Genomic DNA, 20,756 nt, shown 5'->3' with positions numbered 1-20,756 from the left:
CATAAACAGACTTAGAAGAGGCGTATTTTGCTTTCTCATCGTCGCTGTCATACTCATCAACGTCAGTCCCCTCTTCAACATCATTACACATCATTCTGCCACGGTCATTCTCAAGCACAAATGTAGATGCTAATTCCTCATGACCATTTTCATGTACATCGGTTTGCTCTTGAACTACAGACTCAATGAATACTTCGTCATCATTTTCATACACGTATGAATGTTGCACAGCTACACAGTGAATAGATGCTACATCCTCATCATCATTTTCATACTCGTTTCCGTGCAGTTCAGATCCGGGATCAGGTGACACTAATTCATGGTCATTTTCATAGACATTTATGTGTGACCCAGATGTATGAGAAATCATCACATCTTCATTGTCATTTTTATACACATTTCTAGGTGCAGTATCATCGCACTCTAATTCTTCGTCATTTTCATACACATTTACAGGTACATTAACAACTTCCTCATCTTCATTGTCATTTTCATATACATTAACAGATGCAGTACCAACTTCCTCTACTTCATTGTCATTTTCATACACATTAACAGATGCAGTACCAACTTCCTCTACTTCATTGTCATTTTCATACACGTTTACAGGTACAGTACCACCTTCCTCTACTTTACTGTCATTCTCATACATATTCATTTGTAAGCCAGATACAGTAGCAACTGGCTCATCCTCATTGTCATTTTCATATGGGTTTATGTGTGAACCAGATGCGGACGAGATTGGCGATGCTAATTCATCATCATTTTCATACTCATTTATGTGTAACCCAGATGTAGGAGCAACTGGCACGTTGTAATTTTCATACAAATGTACAAACACAGTACCAACCACTTCATTGTCATTTTCATATAAGGAATCAACATTTAAATCTGCTTCATCGTCATTTTCATAAATTTGATTTTGATCCCCAGACAAAGCCCCTGTTCCTAGGGTTGGGGACCTGCCCTGACCATCTAAATTTTTAGTGCTTGTTGCAATTCTATCTGCCAGTCGGGATGTCCCTGTGCTGAAATGTACCCCCTGTCCCCCTAACCCATAGTTACTTTTGGGCAATGTCACAACTGTTCCTACATTGTTGAAAATTGCAGAGGATACTGATGGTAGAGGACGCTGCTTCTTGATACGTCGCTTATGGCACATTTCAATGACAATATAACATGCCAGGCATGCCCCTGCAGCCCCAATACCACCATAAAGGTAAAACTTTGCTTTGTCAGCAACATTGCCACGTACAAATCTAAAGGATTTTGCGGGGCTTACAGATGCTGCTTCTTGTACGTGAATTGACGTGGGGCTTACAGATGATGGTCCTTGTACGTAGATAGACAGGTTGGCAGACGTGGAGCCACCAGAACTCGCTGCCAAACAGACGTACAGACCAGAATCTGTAGCGGCAATGTCCTGTATGATGACTGTACCATTCGCCTCCACAGTCACTCTCCCAACTGACTCAACAGTTACATTCCTCCCAGAAGGGAGAGTGACTGTGATGTCTGAAGACGGAATTCCCGAAACGTCACACTTTAGAGAGAGTGTCTCCCCCTGTAACACTGGCCTGTTTCCATTTGTCATCTTGAACGTTACTATTTGTGGTTTGTCACATATCAGATCATCGGGGTTTATATCTTTAAGCTTTCGCCTTAAAAAACGACTGGGCTTTTCACATATGATGTGGTCCACAAAAACTTTTCCAACCATCTTTTGTCTGAAGGGGAGCATCCTACAGTCACACTGCCATGGGGGCGAGTAGCAAACCTTCACGTGGTGCCCCTGTTAATCCGCTTGCGGAGACCAATTGCTACACCTCGCTTATTTCTCTCAACCTCTACATCCTTCGGTGGTGGTAAAAGGATAGCCCCTCGGCCCCAAGGATGAAGTTCGACATAACAAGCTTCAACACTGAAGGCCTATCAGCGGCAAAGAAAGATTTGCTCGCTGAACTGGATACCGATGTTCTGTGCCTTCAAGAAACACACAAGACAACTGCGCCCTTGAAGATCCCAGGCATGAACCTTGTGACATTCCATGGCAGCCCTGTCCATGGAAGCGCCATCTACATCGAGACAAAACCATTGTAAAGGGCAGCTCTGATCACTCTGCCAATGGACTGGAAAATACTAAGAGTCAAAACTGACAAGCTAACCATCACAAGCGTCTACAAGCCCCCCAATGTCCCGTTCAAGTGGCCCCAAGACCTCCCTGTTAACGATGGCGTACACCTGGTCATCGGCGACTTCAACAGCCACAGCACCAGCTGGGGCTACAGCACCACCAATAAGGATGGTGAACTCGTCGAAGAGTGGGCTTCGGACACGGACCTGGTACTCTTAAATAGAGCCAAGGACAAACCATCCTTTCACAGTGCTCGCTGGCGCCGAGGATACAATCCAGACCTGGCTTTTGTATCATCTCGATACCGCCAGAACTTCCAACGGTCAGTCAGCAATCCTATACCCAAGTCCCAACACAGACCCATCACTGTGCATCTTACTCCTGTCATCAACCCTACCACGAACAGGAAGCCTCAGCCAAGATTCAACTACCGTAAGGCTAATTGGGAAGCTTTCACAGAGGAGCTGGAAGCAGGAATAGAAGACATAGACCCAACCCCTGAGGGCTACGTATCCTTCCGCCAACTGGTATGGAAAACCGCAAAAAACAACATTCCCCGTGGCTGCAGAAAGCAGTATATTCCTGGCCTGACTGAATCCAGCAAAGAAATGTACACCAGATACACAAACGCCTACGAAAGTAACCCATTTGCTGAGGAAACTATTGAGCTTGGCGAAAACGTACTTGCATCTCTCAGCGACGCAAGAAGGGAACGGTGGCAAGAAACCATCGACGGACTGGACATGACTCATAATAGTAAGAAGGCCTGGAAGACCATCAAAAAGCTCAACTCCGACAAGGAACCAGACCAACGCATCTCAGCAGTGACTCCAAACCAAGTTGCCAAACAGTTACTAGACAATGGGAAACCTCTGAACAAGGAGCGCGGCTATGTGAAAAAGATGAAAGAGGAGATGAGCCGCATCCTCGAGGAGAGCGACGAAATGTTCTTACCTCTCTCCCACGAAGAGCTTCTTGATGGCCTGAAACATCTCAAGCTTGGTAAAGCACCAGGACTAGACGGAATCAGCTCCGAGATGATCAAGCACTTTGGTAGTAAGTCCCTTGACTGGCTGGTAGCGTTGTTCAACAACTGTGCCAACGGCACACAACTACCAAAGATCTGGCGACACACAAAGGTTATAGCTCTGTTGAAGCCAAACAAAGATCCAAACCTTCCCAAAAGCTACCGACCAATATCGCTCTTATGTATATTGTACAAGCTGTATGAACGTCTGATCATGACCCGCATCAAGCCCACAGTTGAGAAGCACCTAACCCCTGACCAGTGCGGGTTTAGAGAAGGGCGGTCATACTGCGGACAAGTGCTGAATCTCACGCAGTTCATTGAGGACGGCTTTGAAGCGAGGCTGGTAACAAGTGCTGTATTTGTTGACCTCACGGCTGCATACGACACTGTAAACCACCGAGCCCTACTAACCAAAGCAGCCCGCATGATCAAGAATGTCAGAGTAGTCCGCATTATTGAGTCACTCCTAACAAACCGACGATTTTTCGTCGAACTGGATGGCAAGCGCAGCCGGTGGAGAGCTCAGAAGAATGGCCTCCCCCAAGGATCAGTATTAGCCCCAATGCTGTTCAATATCTACACAAATGATCAGCCTACCTTCAACAACATTAGACGGTTCATCTACGCAGATGATCTTTGCCTGGCCACACAGGCAAAAAGCTTCCCAACCATCGAGAAGCGCCTCACAGATGCCCTGAAGACCCTCTCGGGGTACTACAAATCCTGGTTCCTGAATGCCAACCCAGGGAAGACCCAGGTCTGTGCATTTCACTTAAACAACCACGCTGCATCAAGAAAGCTCAGGATTGTGTGGGAAGGGGAAGAACTTGAAAACACGCCCCACCCGGTGTACCTCGGTGTAACCCTAGACAGGACCCTGTCCTTTAAAGAACACGTCAACAAGCTCAGGAAGAAGGTATCTTCTCGCAATAACCTTCTGTCCAACCTCGCTAACTCCAGCTGGGGAGCAGACCCAAACACTCTCAAGCAGACAGCGCTGGCCCTATGCTATTCCACTGCTGAGTACTGCGCCGCAGTATGGGAGAGGTCACCCCATGCCCACAAGGTCGACGTGGAACTGAACAGAGCCTGTCGTACCATCACAGGCAACCTGAAGGCTACCCCCCTGTCAGCCCTGTACATACTGGCAGGAATCTGCCCTCCTGGCATCCGAAGAGATGTCCAAGCAAGGACAGAGCGGGAAAAACAACAGAACGACCCAAGACACCCTCTACACGGGCACCAGGAGACACCCCGGCGACTGAGGTCCCGCCGGAGCTTCATGACTGTCCAAGGCCTCGAGGGGAAGACACCAGAGTCCCTCAGGGCCGATCTGTGGAAGAGAAATGACCCGAACAACAACAGGGCACTCCCACCCCCCAGCGAGTCCCTGCCTCCAGGGGCTGACATGCCTAGAAGGTCTTGGGTCGCCCTGAACCGGGCAAGGGCGAAGGTTGCAAGGACAGCTGACAACCTGCTACGGTGGGGAAAGTCAAACAGTGCAGCCTGCAGCTGTGGCGAGGACCCCCAAACCCTACAACACCTGATGAGAAACTGCAGACTCTCGCCGACCTGCACAGACTCAGACCTCCAGGAGGCCAGTGAAGCTGCTCGGACTTTTGCTGAGAGAAATAGCGACAAGCTATGATGATGATGACTGCCATGGGTTGTTCTCAAGGTATACATTTGCAATCGACATCAGCTCATTATATTCTGACAGAATCGTGATTTGATTATTGTTTAGAAACAGTTTCTTCAGTTTCGGCAGATTTGAAAATGTTCCACCCTGAACGATACTGATTTTGTTGTTTTTCAGATCCAAAAGTTGTAGATTTGGTAAGTTTGCAAATGTACCAGGTTTAATATTATTTATCCGGTTATTATAAAGCTGCAGCCCGGCAAGCTTGGGTAAATTCCAAAATGAACCGTGTTCAATATTAGATATCTTGTTATTGAACAAGCCCAAATTAAAAAGTTGGGGTAGATTTGAGAATGTGCCCTTTTTGATACTTGTTATCTCGTTATATCCTAGGTACAAATGCTCCAGCTCGGGTAGGTTTAAAAATGAGTCATGTTGAATGTTTGCTATTTTGTTAACCATCAGGGCTAATTTATAAAGCTTTGGTAGATCTGAAAATGCGGCATGTTTAATATCAGTTATTTGGTTTGCAAGTATTTCCAAACAATAAAGCTGGGGATGGTTTCTGAACGTTCCATTCTGAATAACGGTTAGTTTATTATAAGACAAATCAATCACTTTTAACTGCGTGTACCTGGAGAAGTCAGACTGAGTTATGGATACGATGGCGTTTTTGTTACACCTCAGGCAATCGACACTTGTGGGTAGGTCTGGTGGAACCCTCTTGAGGCCTTTGTCACGACAGTCATTGGAATGGGCACAGTAAGAACAGACCGTGGACGCGGTTCTATAACCGCTTCCCATCAAGACCAACAGATTCAGCAGAAGAACCAGAAGGCTGAACAATCTGCAGAACATTTTCTGTGTGTGAAAAGTCAAGTGTATGCAATTATAAGCTGGAGTTTCCTACATTGTCTTTTAGGACTAAAATAATAGCTGTGATGCTGCGTCTAGGTGTGGTTTGGCAATGGAGGTGTTTGTTGAAAAACATAGATGTAATATAGCCCTACTGCAAATCAAAATATGCAAAACTATATTTTTGCCATCATAGGATATGCTTTGGGATAAACTCGTTTCTGCAATATAATAATTTCAAAACAATCAAGTATAGGACCGACAATGTGACGGGTACAATCTGAGTTCTACCCATCAGCATTTTGTTTTCTGATAAGGCCATGTTGATTTGATTATATGGATGACATCCGCTCGCGCATGAATTTTGGGATGTTTAAAAAAATCCAATTTTCAACCATGCTGCAAATCGTACAAAACAGTTGCAAAATGAGCAAATATATACCGTAAGTTGCAAAAAGAATATTTAAAAACGATACCAATGTCGTAGAATGCCAAAATAAAACGAAAATGTAAAGAAATAGATTTGAAGTGTAGATTATTTGGCATACCATATTCTGTGACATTTGTTCAACCTTCATCAGCCAGGAGTCCAGGATAAAATAAAAAGTGGTACCCGCTGACTTGGTACACGTACGTAGAGCAGTACACGGCAACTCCACCAAATACCTCCTATCCGTCTACCACCAATCCTCAACTGCAGAGGTAGGTGAAGGGTATTGATACTGGGCGGTCCAGACTAGTTAACAATAAAAGTACTTCGACACGTTGCACATCAAAGGATGTTCAAATCCGTACTTATGCCACATAAGCTCAACCTTTTCCTGCCTTTCTTTTCTGTTGCTTTGTGTCTATCTTTCATTCAGCTTAGATAAAAAAAAAATGAAACTTTGTTGTCGTCTTTACGTCTTCTTTTCTCAGAGAAGGTAGCCAAATTGAACTTTTATTCCGAGTACGGGTAGGTAGCTGTTTCTACACCCACGAACTGACTATGAAGATTTTTGTAAACACTACCTTGAATAATGAAAGGAACTTGGAAGGTCCCATTCCCATCTGGACCAAAGCAATCTGAGGATTACTGATAAAAGTTTTCATAAGATTGAAATGCTGAAAAAAGGCTACGTAAATGTCTCCGTAAAAAATACAAAAAAAAAAAAACTTTTGACGACTTCAGATATTCTCAGAAAGAATAGAAAACAGACATGCGCTGAGAAAAAAATGCCCAAATCCCTGCATTATTCGGGTTATAAAATTTTTTACGTTATGATAAAGTTTCCTCAAAATATATATCTTGCACATTGCCCAGATACTGGGACAACTGATATATTGTTCCGTTTCATTTCGATGTCAAAGATAACATCAAATATTGCAGGATAAAATGCACAAAAGGTGTGGCTATAATATAAGGGGCATAAGACCGGATTACATTTTTCTTTGATGTAAAGGTTAGGCGGTACTTCTCCTGTTAACTAGTCTAGGAAGCCCACTCTCTTATTTACTTCACTTTCCAGTACAGTTTAGAATGTAGTGCACACATATGCACCTCAGCTGGCACTAGATAACAGACTCAAATATATGTCCTTTCGTTTCGTTTCATTTCGATGTCAAAGGTAACATCAAATATTGCAGGATAAAATACAGAAAAGGTGTGGCTTTAAGAGGCATAAGACCGGATTTAATCCTTCGTTGATGTAAAGGTTAGGTGTTAGTTGTCCTGATAACAAGTCTAGGCAGTCCCCTCTCTTATATCCGCAACCTTCCAGTACAGTTGAGAATGTAATGCGCACATATGCACCTCAACTGGCACTAGATAACATATTAGACTCAAATATATGTCATTCTATAACCGAGACGCTAATTCAAAAATATTCTCCCATCCAGCCACAACTTACACTGAGTGGAGTCATGATCAGTGTGTCAACGCGAACAATTTGTAACTAGAAAGGTAACATTTGCAAAGCAAATGCATAATGTTTACCAAGTTTGCATATGGTCTGATTTATTAATTCTTACTTAAACACGTGCACATTCATACATGTATACATGGTTAGACAGGATAATCAATAAAATTTAGCTCTACAAGAAAATATGCACCTTGACTTTTTCAGTAGAAAATGCACTGAAAGACACTAAATAGGAGGGCAAGAGAAGGACATAAATGACATTCTGCTCAGGGCATCAGATGCTGCTTATCATTGCAAGGTCATTTTTAGCTATCATACTAATATGTTACTGAAAAGAGACTGTTAGTAACTGATCAGTTGCTGACAGTAAAATATCAGTACTGGTGGCTCGCTTAATTAGGGTACTGCTTTTTTTCATCAATTTTATTTCATTATCCTGAGCTGACACTTCATCACAACTTTGCCAGCTTCAGGACAGCACGACCTTTGACCTTTCCAGCCTTCAGCCTTTGCATGACATCCCACGCACTCTCCAGGGGATGATGGGAAATTGGCGGTGGCTTTATCTAAAAAAGGAACGTCAGCTGTGTATTACGATTTTAGCAAGAAAATTTCCATCCAATGGGCATCTTAGGATATAATTCACATCTCTAGACCTAATTTCTGTACAGTTACAAATGTAGGCTTATATCATATAATGTCTTGTAAGCAATCACTCACTATCAGGTTCTTAATGTCTGTTTTCCCTGTCTCTTGAGTGTTGTACTAAGCATAAGGTTTAACAGAGCATACAAATAGTAAACACAAGGTACATGTCCTTTATGGCATGGTCAACTTTATGGTAGGTTGTCAAGCGACTGATGATGCTTTGACTTTGTTTTCAGGCAGGCTGGAACAAAACCAACATCAAGAAAGATCTAAGATGGCCTTTTTATGTTGCTTATTTTCAAGATGGCTAAATTTTTTTTAAGACACATGCATGACTGTCCCAAGAATGTCTTTACTTTGTGATTATATGACAATTACACAACAGACAGTACTGTTTAACGTTTGGTCATATAATCTTCTAATACATGATGTTTTTACAAAGAAACAACTCCTCTTGAAAGTACAAATTTTGTCATCCACAGATATTCTTCTGCACCAGAGAACCACAAAGTTGTCTCCAAAATATAGATTCTGAAAGGAAACTTAAACTCTGACAACAGTAAACAAACCCTACTTTTGAGCTAATTCTCTCATTCTTCCATCTGCTCTGGGCAAGTAAGACCTCATCACTCAGGTTATTATGCCCACTTAACAGAAAAGTTTAGACCCTACCTGCTCTTTCAAGCCTTCAAGTCTTCAAACAGGACCAAAATTTTAAAGAAAAAAATGATTTTCAAAGATATTAACTTAGAGTACTCCACTGTGCAATGCAATAGTGACATCTGCCCAGCATATATGTCATGTTCTTATACTATTATGAAAGTTCATCTGTGTTGGTAGTTACATGTTTAAAGTTAAAACTTTTAGTCCAACACAAAAAATTCTCTCACCTAGAGCTTTTGACCAGCTTTCACTGGGTCAGTGTACTGAGGAAGACCAGAGTGACTGGTCGAAAGCTCTAGGTGAGAGAATTTTTTGTGTTGGACCAAAAGTTTTGACATGTTATGTTCTTACTAACCTTCCCCCTTGCCACGAGAGCCATGACTTCCCTGAGCTGCTGCACACTCCCCACTGCCACTGAAGTCAGGGTGTGCTTCATCAACACAAAGGGAGTCAGAGGGATGGTGCCCAGAACTCCAGGCTTTGCCATGATGCCAACCATGACGTGTATGCCACCCTGGGGATGAAACAGTGTGTTAAACTATGCTATAATACAGTTTGTACGTCACAAATGGTATATCCAGTATTCAGTCCATTACCATTTAAGCATGAGCATCTTGTTACTTACAGTGTAGGAAATGCTGGAAATGCATTTTAACTTTTGCTGTGGCTGTGGTTTTATTTTGCGGTGATATAAAATTATTGTCTGAAAAGGACGAGGTTTTTGCAGTATTGGAAGATCATGGTTGAAACAATTTTGAACCTACTGAAATACAAGACAAATATTTATTTTATGTCAAGAGGACACCACTTAAGGATGGTTATATTCTATACTATTAATTTAAAGACATGTCCCACATTTGGCGCAAATAATACTTTGGCTTTCGATATTTTTTCATTGCTAAAATATCCCTATCCTTATGCTGTCCAACAGCCTACCATAGAAAGAACCCTTTCCACACGTTTAAACGTTTCAGGCAAGTTGACGAAGTCAATGGCTGCTACAGCAGACTGGGATGTCCCACAGGCTTCTCTGGTAGCAGCAAGCAAGGAGCGTTCAGAGCCTGGAAAGTATTTGAAAGAAAAGTTAATATGTAGAACATATTAGACCATGCTGATTTTATTTTAGGGATGACATCTGACCGTGGATTGACTTTCGCCTGGTCTAAAATTAAAGACCTCTGAGACTCGGGTCTGGGTGCCATCCTCCATGCTCCATGTCAACTATTGACAATAGAAAGCCAGTGGTAGCTACAGAGGATGACACCCAGGCTACCAGATTAAGATGATGACACCTATCTTGTACACCAATTGATGCATGTGTGGACCTTTTTTGGAATAAGAACTAAAATGAGAGGCTTATTGATGGGTCTCGCAGTCACAATAGTGCGTAATCTATGTTTTGTGGTATTTAGGCCACACCAATTTAATTTGTTGGTTCTCGGATTTTTTCAGAAAAAATATGAAGCGACAGGGCGAAAAAAAATAAATAAATAAAAACAGGTCTAGGCATCCTATTATAGGCTTAAATGCTATGGAATGAGCCATGAAGTCAACACAAAAGGCTGGGTTAAAATTTAAACATTGAATTTTGAACTTTTAATTAAACCACTGCAATGATAGATGGGAAAACTGTAACAACTAGGAAGAAAAGGACTTTCCTCAACTGTTGGGGGCAAAACATGAGCATTTTTCAGTTGATTCAGGACCAGAATCAAATTTTTTTTTTTTTTTTTGCAAATCAGAAAAAAACGAAGAGGCAAATCCGAGAACCAACAAATTAAATTGGTGTGGCCTTAGTAACGTATTTACTGTTTTTATTGGCAATTGTCTCTCCCCATATATTGGATAATGCACCATGCAGCCATGACCCCATCTGTAATTTCTTTATTCAAAACAAATTTCCTTCTGCTGGTTTCTTCAGCTTTATCAAACTGAAGGCTTAAAAATATGTACAGTGAAATTTAACATATTGATTGTCTACAAAATTGTCTCTACTTACCCTTTCCCCAGTGTACAGTCACATCACAACCTGCATATTTGGCAGAAGCCAGTTTGTCAACCTACAGGTCAATATAGATACAGACCAAAATATTGATTGATTGATTGGTTGGTTGATTGATTGATTGGTTGATTGATAGATATATTGATAGATTGATTGATTGTTCTAGGTGAGAGAATTTTTTGTGTTGGACCAAAAGTTTTAACTTTAAACTTAATATATTGTCGTTGTTATTATATATACTCATTCCAAAGGCTTTCGATGCATATTAGGTAATCTAGATTATGATCAAAAGCATAATATGGTCTAGAAAAAAATGCACTTTCTGGATATTAATTACATGTACACAAAAATGCAACAATTCTTGTAAAAACCTAAATTACTCAATCTTCGAACAAAGCTTCAGTAGTTCAGACTTTGGGGCTGGTAACAACAAGAACAGAAAAACACATGCAGGCAACTTACATCAACATCAGCACACACCAAACGCACATTAGAGGGCAGCAGTTGTTTGGCAATCTGAACAGCCCACAGACCGAGGCCACCTGCACCTACTAGGAGTACAGCACAGTTGTCTGGAACAGAAAAGAATCAATGTTTATAAACAGGAGGAGTATACTTTTGAATCCTTAGCACCACCAAAAAACTGCTGTAAATACAATCATTTACAATCATGGTGACATCATTTTTGGGTATGAGGAAAGGGGTTGAAGGTTTTCACTATGTATAAATTTAAGGTTTGCAAAAATAATGTTAAAGCAGCTGCAGTACAATAAGTATTACAAAACACATATTCCCATATCATGATTTTCCGTTTAGCAAAAATCTCAAAATAAAACCACTATGAAAGTGAATGCATAAAATTATACTGTATCAAGCTTTATCAGTTCAATTAACCTTTAACACACTTATGTGTACAATACAAATCAGATCACACTTTTACACAATTGAGTACAGTGCTCGTTTTGTAACCAAGAGATTGTGAATTCAAACCCCTGCCAGGTCACACCAAATAATTTAAAAATGGTACATACTACTTTCTCTGTTTAGCACTCAGTATCTATGAGAAAGAGTATGGTAAGGTCAAACACACAACACTACCAGTGGCCTAGCCCCCTGCTGTAGTGCTTGCACAATTGTGTGGTTCAGGGGCTACAGAAATGGATATGTGTACCACCCCTTTGCTATGTTTTAAACATCACTTGCTGTTACCAAGTACAGTAGTGGCATATCTTTACTTTAGATAGCTTTAAACAATGTTTACAGTTAGCCAGCTGCCACCGTGCCGTGTGCTTGCGAAGCCGGTGTGTTATGCTAAAGGGTCGTTTATATTATACTGGCTACATAGATACAGATACATCCAGATGTAGTCAACTGGTTACTATACTCTGTTGACTTTGGGCTAAGAGAGTATGGAGAAGGTTAAGCTTTATTAAAACACTGTACCTGAGTGCCTTGCAAAGTCAGACACAGTGGGCACAATCTTGGTCACAGCATTGTAGGCGGTTAACCCTGAGCAGGGGAGCAGACAGGCTGTGTCCATGGATAAGGAGTCTGGTACCTTCAGTAGCAGCTTGGCATCAGGGCAAACAACATAATCAGAGAAGCTGGAATGAAAAGTTTGTATTCATGATATCTGTTACAAATCAGTTGTATGGATGATGTAAGACTTTCTTGTTAATTTAATTCCATTTTGTAGGAAGCTTATTTGAATAGAAACATTTTTGATCAGCAGTCAAATATCTGTCTGCTGTCTAAAATCTGTAGTGTCAAAGACAAGCCTTAGGATAGAGTTCAAAATATAAAGGACAAGTATGATTTGTTTGTGCATGGATGTTGTTCAGCACCAAGGACAGGTTTGTCTGTGTATGGATGGTTTTCAGCCCCAAGGGCAGGTATTATGTGTCTGTGGATTGTGTTCAGCATCAAGGACAGTAGTGTTTGTGTGGATAGTGTTCAGTACCAAGGACAGTAGTGTCTGTGGATGGTGTTAAGCACCAAAGGCAGTGTTTTTGTGTGTGTGAGTAGTGTTCAGTACCAAGGACAGGTATGTCTGTGTGTGGATAGTGTTCGGCACCTAGGATGGGTATTCTGTGTGTGGATGGTGTTCAACACCATGGACAGGTATGTGTGTGTGTGTGTGTGTGTGTGTGTGTGTGTGTGTGTGTGTGGATGGTGTTCATTGTTCTGTATCAAGGACAGGTGTGTTTGCATGTAAATAGTGGTTGAGATTCAAGGACACCAATGTTGTGAACTAACAATTTAATAACTTCAAAACTATATATCAAGCTTTCAGCGTAAGACAAACTTCCTCACTCACCCTCCATCTATGAAAGCTCCATTTGAGTTCCTGACATAGTTCAGACAGTCCAGGGGGTTTCCTTCTGCACACCTGCTACATGCCGAGCACCCTCCCATACTGTACACCACCACCCTGTCACCTACCTAACAGGGCACAAACATGCAACAATTCAACTGTGAAAAATACTATTAATAGCCCTTCTACATAGTGACAATACAACGTTCTCCTACATTGTGACAATGCAAAATAACATATAAATTCATATGATCTGCAGGTATAGTAAAAATTCTTTGCTAAAGGGTATATGGGCTCAAAATCCAACCTGCATATAAAAGTACATGCAGGTAATACTGGAACTGCTCATATTGATCAGGTATTTCTGATGTCTACCTGCACCTAACCTGCACTGGTCCATGTACTGGGTATATGCAGGTTAGTGCAGGTAAAATTGGAGCTGTGCAGGTATTTCTGATGTCTACCTGCACCTAACCTGCACTGGTCCATGTACTGGGTATATGCAGGTTATTGCAGGTAAAATTGGAGCTGTGCGGCACAGGTATTTCTGATGTCTACCTGCACCTAACCTGCACTGGTCCATGTACTGGGTATATGCAGGTTAGTGCAGGTTAGTGCAGGTAAAATTGGAGCTGTGCAGGTATTTCTGATGTCTACCTGCATCTAACCTGCACTGGTCCATGTACTGGGTTTATGCAGGTTAGTGCAGCAAAAATTGGAGCTGTGCAGGTATTTCTGATAATTTGGCATATTTCTAAGTGTTTGTGGATTTGCTGTACCCATGCATTTAGTGATTATTTACTCACTCACCCACTCTCACTCTCTCCCATACTAGTAGCTTAGTCATCCATTAGGGCAGCATGCTGTTGGCAAAGGTTTAGACCATACCAACTTAATTTTATAGATGACATCTTCTGAAGACCCCCAAACTAGTGTGCGTGGGCGAATAAAAAATATTGCGGCCAAAAATAAAAATTGTTACCATACTGAACCACACTGGAATACAAAGCTGGTATTGTGGATTTGCAGCAGTACATAGCGACATATACGACAAGCTGGCATGCGCACATGCTGGCTTTTTGTGGTATCTATGAATTGGCCCCAGTAGCCTGGGTGCCATCCTCCAGAGTTACCATCGGCTAACTACCATGGACTACCAAGGCCAGAGCCATGGTGGACGTGTGGACAGACGAAAATCAATGCGCATGCAGATGTCTTCCATAAAATTAAGATGGTGTGGCCTTAAAGGTGTAAAATGCCAAAATGATTGACAAGCATTGTAAGTTGTAACATTATGATAATAGTTAAAGAAAAACAAAATCATACATAATTGACACAATGGACCAGCAGTGACCTGAATAAGAGCTGCAACATTGTGTCATTCTTGTGTTTTAGGATGTTGAAAGTGTATGTGATTGTGAGAGCATATTTAACGTTGTAGAATTACTAATACTGACCTTCACATCGGTTCTTACAGCAGGGTCCATCTCTGTGACTGTTCCAGAAATTTCGTGGCCTGCAGACAATGACAAGACAACCTGTATTTGTAAAAGAAGCACTTTTTTCTAGACACTAACAGTGTACTAGTACTTAGTAGTACAACAGAAACAAATTTTTGCTATTACTTTACTGAATAATTTTTGATCAACACACTCATGCCCACTGGTCATCAAGAAGTTATATAATTGTGATTTTCTGTTATGAGCTTAAAAAACACTTCAATTTTTAAGAAAATCTGAATTCAGACCGAGAAAATCTTAACTCTAAATCATTAAAAGATAGTAGTCTATCAGACAGGTGACAAAAGGGGCACAATGCACTGCCCTAAATCTTAAAGATTTGATTCCTCCAAGTTGAATTTTATGCTTGTGATATTTATCAGTTGTATTGAAAACATTCCAACCATACTATGATTAGTGTTCGACTGTTCGTGAGATGTTATAACAATATCTTTTACGACAATAAAGTTTTACCCAAAATTAGTGGTAGCTCCTGCCCTGGGACTTGACCGTCTGCAGAATGTATTTCTGAGTGGCACACCCCGGCAAAGGCCACCTGTCAGGGAAAACATGTTACATATCAGCACGTTGGCAGAACGTACTGCGCCTGCACAGAATCCTGTATTTTCACGGTTTTCGATGGATTTTTGGTCAACGTTGCATTAGAATGTTGCCTGTTGCAGAGGATATCTTTTCCGACATAACATTTGTAAACTGCAGACGAGATGTTTTCCTTATATGAATTTCGCGAATACGACCTTATATGAGACGTTCTGCCAAAAGTGCTATGTACAATACATTACGGGTTTCGCGCAGGTGCAGTATGTTCTGCCGACGTGCTTTACATATCTACTTCAAATTATTGCCCTATCCCCTGTACTCCAACAATTATATAACAATATTTCATAAAAAACTGGACTATTTTTTTAAAGAAATATTCATGTGAATGTAATTTACTTTTAACATATTTGTGCAATTATCTCACATTTCTGACACTTATGGTTGGTGACAAAACAGCCTAAACGAGGCACACTCATTTTGTGGTGCCACCACAAACCACCAAAATGTAAACAATATGGCTGACAGTTGTGTATCAAGCCTTTAAACACGCTTGTAAGGCAACATATTTTGGCACATACACTTCCTGAAACTTCTTTGCACTGGAGTTGGGTTGATTAGACATTATAACTTTGTAATGAATTGACCAGAAAATTAATTTTTTTGGATCGTCTTAGTGTTTCACATATTATGCTGCATTGAATTTTAATACACTCTGAACTACAACTGGGAAGGTCCAAAGTTCAATAGTTTCAAAGGTTCACCGTTGCGGTACCATGTATCAGATACATGTATGAAATATTTATACGGCAGGAGGTGCTAGGCTTAAAATATGTTTAACTTGGCAAGCCCTGACAACTATACAATGATTACGGATTTAATATTAAGCTAACATAAATGCTAGGTTATAAAATATAATCGTTTAACTTACTAGTATGTAACTTTAGTACTACTGAACTGCATAGCCGTGGCGACTATTGATTCGGGCTTACATTGCATTACCCTCAGCAATAGTCGTGGAAAGATCCATTGGCAGAACTGCACATTTCCCGTTGGCTGCTCGATGCTCCGTTTTTGACCCGGTTTTTTGCTGTCCCGAGCTTCCCTACAATATAACTCCACAATTGGCCGGGTTGCGGATGTTTAGATCAGCCTAAATATTCCACAGCGCGACAGAAAAGTAGTAAAATAGCTAGTCGGCACAAGCTGGCGCCATCTTGGATATAGTCGGGAATGTCCGCTACCGCCGTCGGGAACGCTCGGTAGCCTTTCCGGTTATAATCGGAGAGCTTTCGGTCGGGCTTCGGTAATCGTGACGCTACCGAGCGTTCCCGACGGCGGTAGCGGACATTCCCGACTATATCCAAGATGGCGCCAGCTTGTGCCGACTAGCTATTTTACTACTTTTCTGTCGCGCTGTGGAATATTTAGGCTGATCTAAACATCCGCAACCCGGCCAATTGTGGAGTTATATTGTAGGGAAGCTCGGGACAGCAAAAAACCGGGTCAAAAACGGAGCATCGAGCAGCCAACGGGAAATGTGCAGTTCTGCCAATGGATCTTTCCACGACTATTGCTGAGGGTAATGCAATGTAAGCCCGAATCAATAGTCGCCACGGCTATGAACTGCAGTACTGTATGGGAGGGGGGAACGTTGCAGCATTCTATTCTATTTTGGAATAGAACGTTGAAGCAACGCTGTAACATTATGTACCTGCTACAATATTGTTGCGCAATAAAGTTTGACTTCTAGTAACGTTACATGTATATTCAAAGCACAGCAGTCTCGTAAGTTGTATGCACACTGCTCTACAGTTACCTGCACCACGGCCCCTCCCGGGGGAGCTCTAGGCACCGGCTCCCTCACAAGTACCAGAGGTTTCCCGAACTCAACCAGCTTCTGACTTCGGCGAGACATCTTTGCATTTGCGCTAAATCTTGCGCTTTGAAATATTAAGAAATTTGGACTCCGTGGCGTACTGTGCCATGAGGCAACACCGAAAAGATCACCATATGGCTCCTGGGGTCTCTTTAAAATAATAGACTGCCAATATAACGTTTTCTTGTTAGAAAGTTAGGGCGCTATATCAGCTATGACTATGAGATTAACAACTTGGAACGAACACCAGCTCTCCTCTTGTTTACTTCCGGGTGCTGACTCCCATCATCCTTTGCGCTAGGTCCGACGAAGTCATGAACTGGCCGGTCTCATTACACTTGATTAGGCCACACCAAGTAAATTTTATGGATGACGTCCACACGCGCATTGATTTTGGCCTAGGGTATAGAATTTTCTCCTTACACAACCAGTAAGGTTCTCACCTGCTTACGTTTCGATGTCTATCAGACACCTTCCTCAGAGCTTTAAGGAGAAAATTCTATACCCTAAGTATCTTCCAACCTGATGAAATTATTTACGGTGATTTTGGCCTGTTCCTAGAAAAAAAAACAAGAAATTCCGCTTCCTGTAACTATGACCAAAGAGTGACGACAGTGCCGCAATTTTATGCTTTGTTTCTGCAGGCCTGCAAAAATGTGATGAAAGAAACAGGACAGCCTGACGACAACTACCACCTGATTTATTGCTGTTTTGATGATGAATAAAAGACTTCTTGCTTGTTACACTGTGTCACCTCATTCAATTTGTGTCCTAACATTTGTCGTCTCTTAGTACATTTCTAATCTAGGCATCTTGTTTTTTAGGGCCCTTCTTGTTTTTTTTCGCCCTCTCGCATTAGATTTAGGGTCTCCAAAGGACGTCATCCATAAAATTTACTTGGTGTGGCCTTACACGTGATTAAAACCGTTTTGATAACTATTAAACTACCCCTCAAGAAATGTTAAGTTCACGCTTTAACCATCAACCCTATGGGTATTTTTAATTTTCTTTTCTACTTAATTTAAAGTGAGAAGCGTAAAGAGAAAGGGACTCACAAGACTCCATATACTTATAATAACTTGTCCTCGATCTTGTTGTGTCTTTGCTGAAATATTTTTTACACAGGGTGCACATAAAGGTAAGTACGCAAAATATTAGTAAATTAGAATCTTACCCAAATCACGAAGTGTTGCTATCCAGAAGCCCCACCTCTTTCCACAAGGACCAATCACAAACCAGGATTGTGATCCAAAAATAGACCAGTGGTCTAAAAATAGATCAGTTTCATACAAACTTTTCCCGCCATTGCCAAGCTAGACCTTGATGGAATAGGTGGCCTGACCGCTTGGTGAGCGGACCGGTGGCACAGCGGTAAGCTTCTCCTCCATTGTTATCGGTAGTATAGCGATATTCACTCATTTATTATCCTCTACAGCATAGCGATATTCACTCCTGTACAGTATATCGATATTCATTCATTTAATACTCGCGGAGAAATGGCGCCGTCTAACACTCACTTTTGAGATGTTCTTGACAAAATTTCACTGAAACTACTGATTTAAATTTGACACGTAGACCTGGTGTATGTCTTCACCAAAAACACAAGGCTCGTCGCCACGGTACGGACATGAAGCCCGTCTATATCCTAATGAATGGGGAAACGAGCAAATCCTTTAAGTTGGTTCATTTTAGCTTATCTAGTTGATGTGAATTATGCATGGTAAACGTAATATTGTTCCACTTGTTCATGTGTAATAGTCAACAGACATTTTGGCGGGAAATGCGGCAACACCGCGGCCGGGGACTGTGCATTAATTACCGCGGAGAGGGGGGGTGAAGAAGGTCAATCACATTTCTGTAAACAATTCGAAAGTAAATGACACTACTAGATTGTCATTTAAAACGATGATTTGTAATTTAAACTGGGAAGAAATATCACTTTTTATATCAAGACGGGAGCCGCCAATAGCTATCCCGGACTACCATCTAACAAATAACGCTTCGATAAAATAGCTCAAGGTGTTGCTACTTGATATATATTGAAACATCTTATATGATAATTCTAAAAAACCTTTGTGAGAATATTATAAAGTTATCTTTTTGTTTTTACCCACTATTTCACTCATCATACGTACTGACGTTGGCAATTTGCACATTGTTTTGGATAGGATGGTTCCGCGAGCACTATTTGCTTGGAACTTCTTGTTGATAGCAAATTCTTGAAAATCGGGATGAGAACTACGAATACACAATGACTTGACATTTCCTCAAATGATTAAGATCTTAGAGACATTTACAGAATCACTAGCAAGGAAATGTTAACAATCTGTAGTTTTTGGCGCCTGGCCTCCGCTCATTCTCGGTGGAGGAGGGGGATGATATCGATCTCCTAACGCTGCTTCTCCGTCACAATGTTGAATGTTTCACCGTCTCTTTTGCATTTACAGAGCCTTTCCTCTGTTTGCGCTAAAAATTTCTCTCGACCGGTATGATTATTTTTGAATTAAAGAGGAGGGAGTGCAACGTTTATTATTTATACTTGGCTGGTTTTAAAATCCTGACACCTGTTTTTCTCACTCACAGCTCAACAGCTCTATCTAACTGTGCCACCTAGTGATTGTAGAAGAAACTGCAGTGCTCTCCACGCACTGGCTGCAACTGAACGGCAAAGGAAAGGATGGACGGCAAGCATCTGATCACGCAAGTTATGAGCATAGATACTGTATGAGAGATTTTTTTTCTTTAAAAGAATTGCTGCAGCGGCGATACGAATTTGAAAACCGATGTCTGCTTTTTGAGCTTGCTTTCCGACATTTGGATTTTCGTGGCACCAGACAGCATTTTCACCTTGAACTGAAGCTAGTGTTTTCAAGCTTGCTTTGCGACAATTTAAGCGCATCATTTTTTTTGGCACCAGGTATTTTCACCCAGCACTTTCGAGCTTGAACATTGGACATTTGGATCGCACCATTTTCATCAATCATTTTTGAGCTCGGTTTTTGACATTTGGATCGCACCATTGTATTTCAGGGGCGTTACTTGTACTGGACTCAAAACATAAAGACGAGTGATTTTTTTCTTACTTTTTTTAACTCTAATTAGTTTTTTGAGCCAATTAATAGTCAATAGTTAGGCGTCAAAATATTGTTTCCTGGCGAAACCAAAACTTAGGAACGCACATTTTTTGTTTACATTTTATGTTCATAAATTAGTTGTCATACACTATGTAAGCCAGGGATCCAGTTTATCCAGTCCCTAGGGGGCACGCCCTGTCTGGGACAGTACAATGGCGCACAGTTAAGCCAAAGGTAGATACAGATAATAGAGGTTGTTTACATTGTGAGTGACCTTCACACACAATTTTACATTAACACCTCTGCCATTAGAAATAAAAAAATAAATAAATGTAGCTAAATAGATTGATTCATTTAAACATTCAAATTTTTCTATTCATAATTATTTAGTTTTACAGTTTTCTAGATTGTTTACATCTGGAAGTGCAATAGGTTAAACCAATCATGTCTTTAGGCTACATACTATTATTAGTTAGATAGGCAGGGGACGCACAATTATCTCAGGCCAGGGAACATTACAGTGCTTCTTCGGCTCTAGTGTGTGGAGCAACTTTCAAAAC

General features: G+C 41.2%; 2 protein-coding genes across 3 annotated transcripts; both read right to left on the bottom strand.

The window, feature by feature from the left end:
• Positions 1-1,317: 1,317 nt before the first annotated feature.
• LOC109481800 (SLIT and NTRK-like protein 1) lies at positions 1,318-5,594 on the bottom strand. The gene is made up of 3 exons (XM_019784389.1): positions 4,849-5,594; positions 1,607-1,753; positions 1,318-1,380 (listed from the first exon to the last, which is right to left on the bottom strand). Exons 1-3 carry the CDS (start codon positions 5,263-5,265, stop codon positions 1,318-1,320), a joined length of 627 nt encoding a protein of 208 aa, XP_019639948.1. The 5' UTR covers positions 5,266-5,594.
• Positions 5,595-6,989: 1,395 nt separating this feature from the next.
• LOC109481855 (alcohol dehydrogenase-like) lies at positions 6,990-17,313 on the bottom strand. 2 transcript variants are annotated; one of them, XM_019784478.1, is made up of 10 exons: positions 17,063-17,313; positions 15,160-15,241; positions 14,644-14,702; positions 13,190-13,314; positions 12,316-12,476; positions 11,335-11,444; positions 10,869-10,930; positions 9,807-9,933; positions 9,226-9,384; positions 6,990-8,125 (listed from the first exon to the last, which is right to left on the bottom strand). In XM_019784478.1, the coding sequence occupies exons 1-10, from the start codon at positions 17,159-17,161 to the stop codon at positions 8,012-8,014; spliced, it is 1,098 nt and encodes a 365-aa protein (XP_019640037.1). In that variant the 5' UTR covers positions 17,162-17,313; the 3' UTR covers positions 6,990-8,011. The 2 variants fall into 2 exon arrangements, with proteins under 2 accessions (XP_019640037.1, XP_019640036.1); XM_019784477.1 differs by lacking the exons at positions 15,160-15,241; positions 17,063-17,313 and having other exon boundaries at positions 9,807-9,931; positions 10,870-10,930; positions 14,644-14,701.
• Positions 17,314-20,756: the final 3,443 nt, after the last annotated feature.

This window comes from Branchiostoma belcheri, unplaced genomic scaffold (genome assembly GCF_001625305.1).
Source record: "Branchiostoma belcheri isolate BF01 breed outbred unplaced genomic scaffold, Haploidv18h27 scaffold58, whole genome shotgun sequence".
Taxonomy (NCBI): Eukaryota; Metazoa; Chordata; class Leptocardii; order Amphioxiformes; family Branchiostomatidae; genus Branchiostoma; species Branchiostoma belcheri.
Note: the sequence above shows the minus strand (reverse complement) of the source record. Positions and strands in the feature narration are given on the sequence as shown.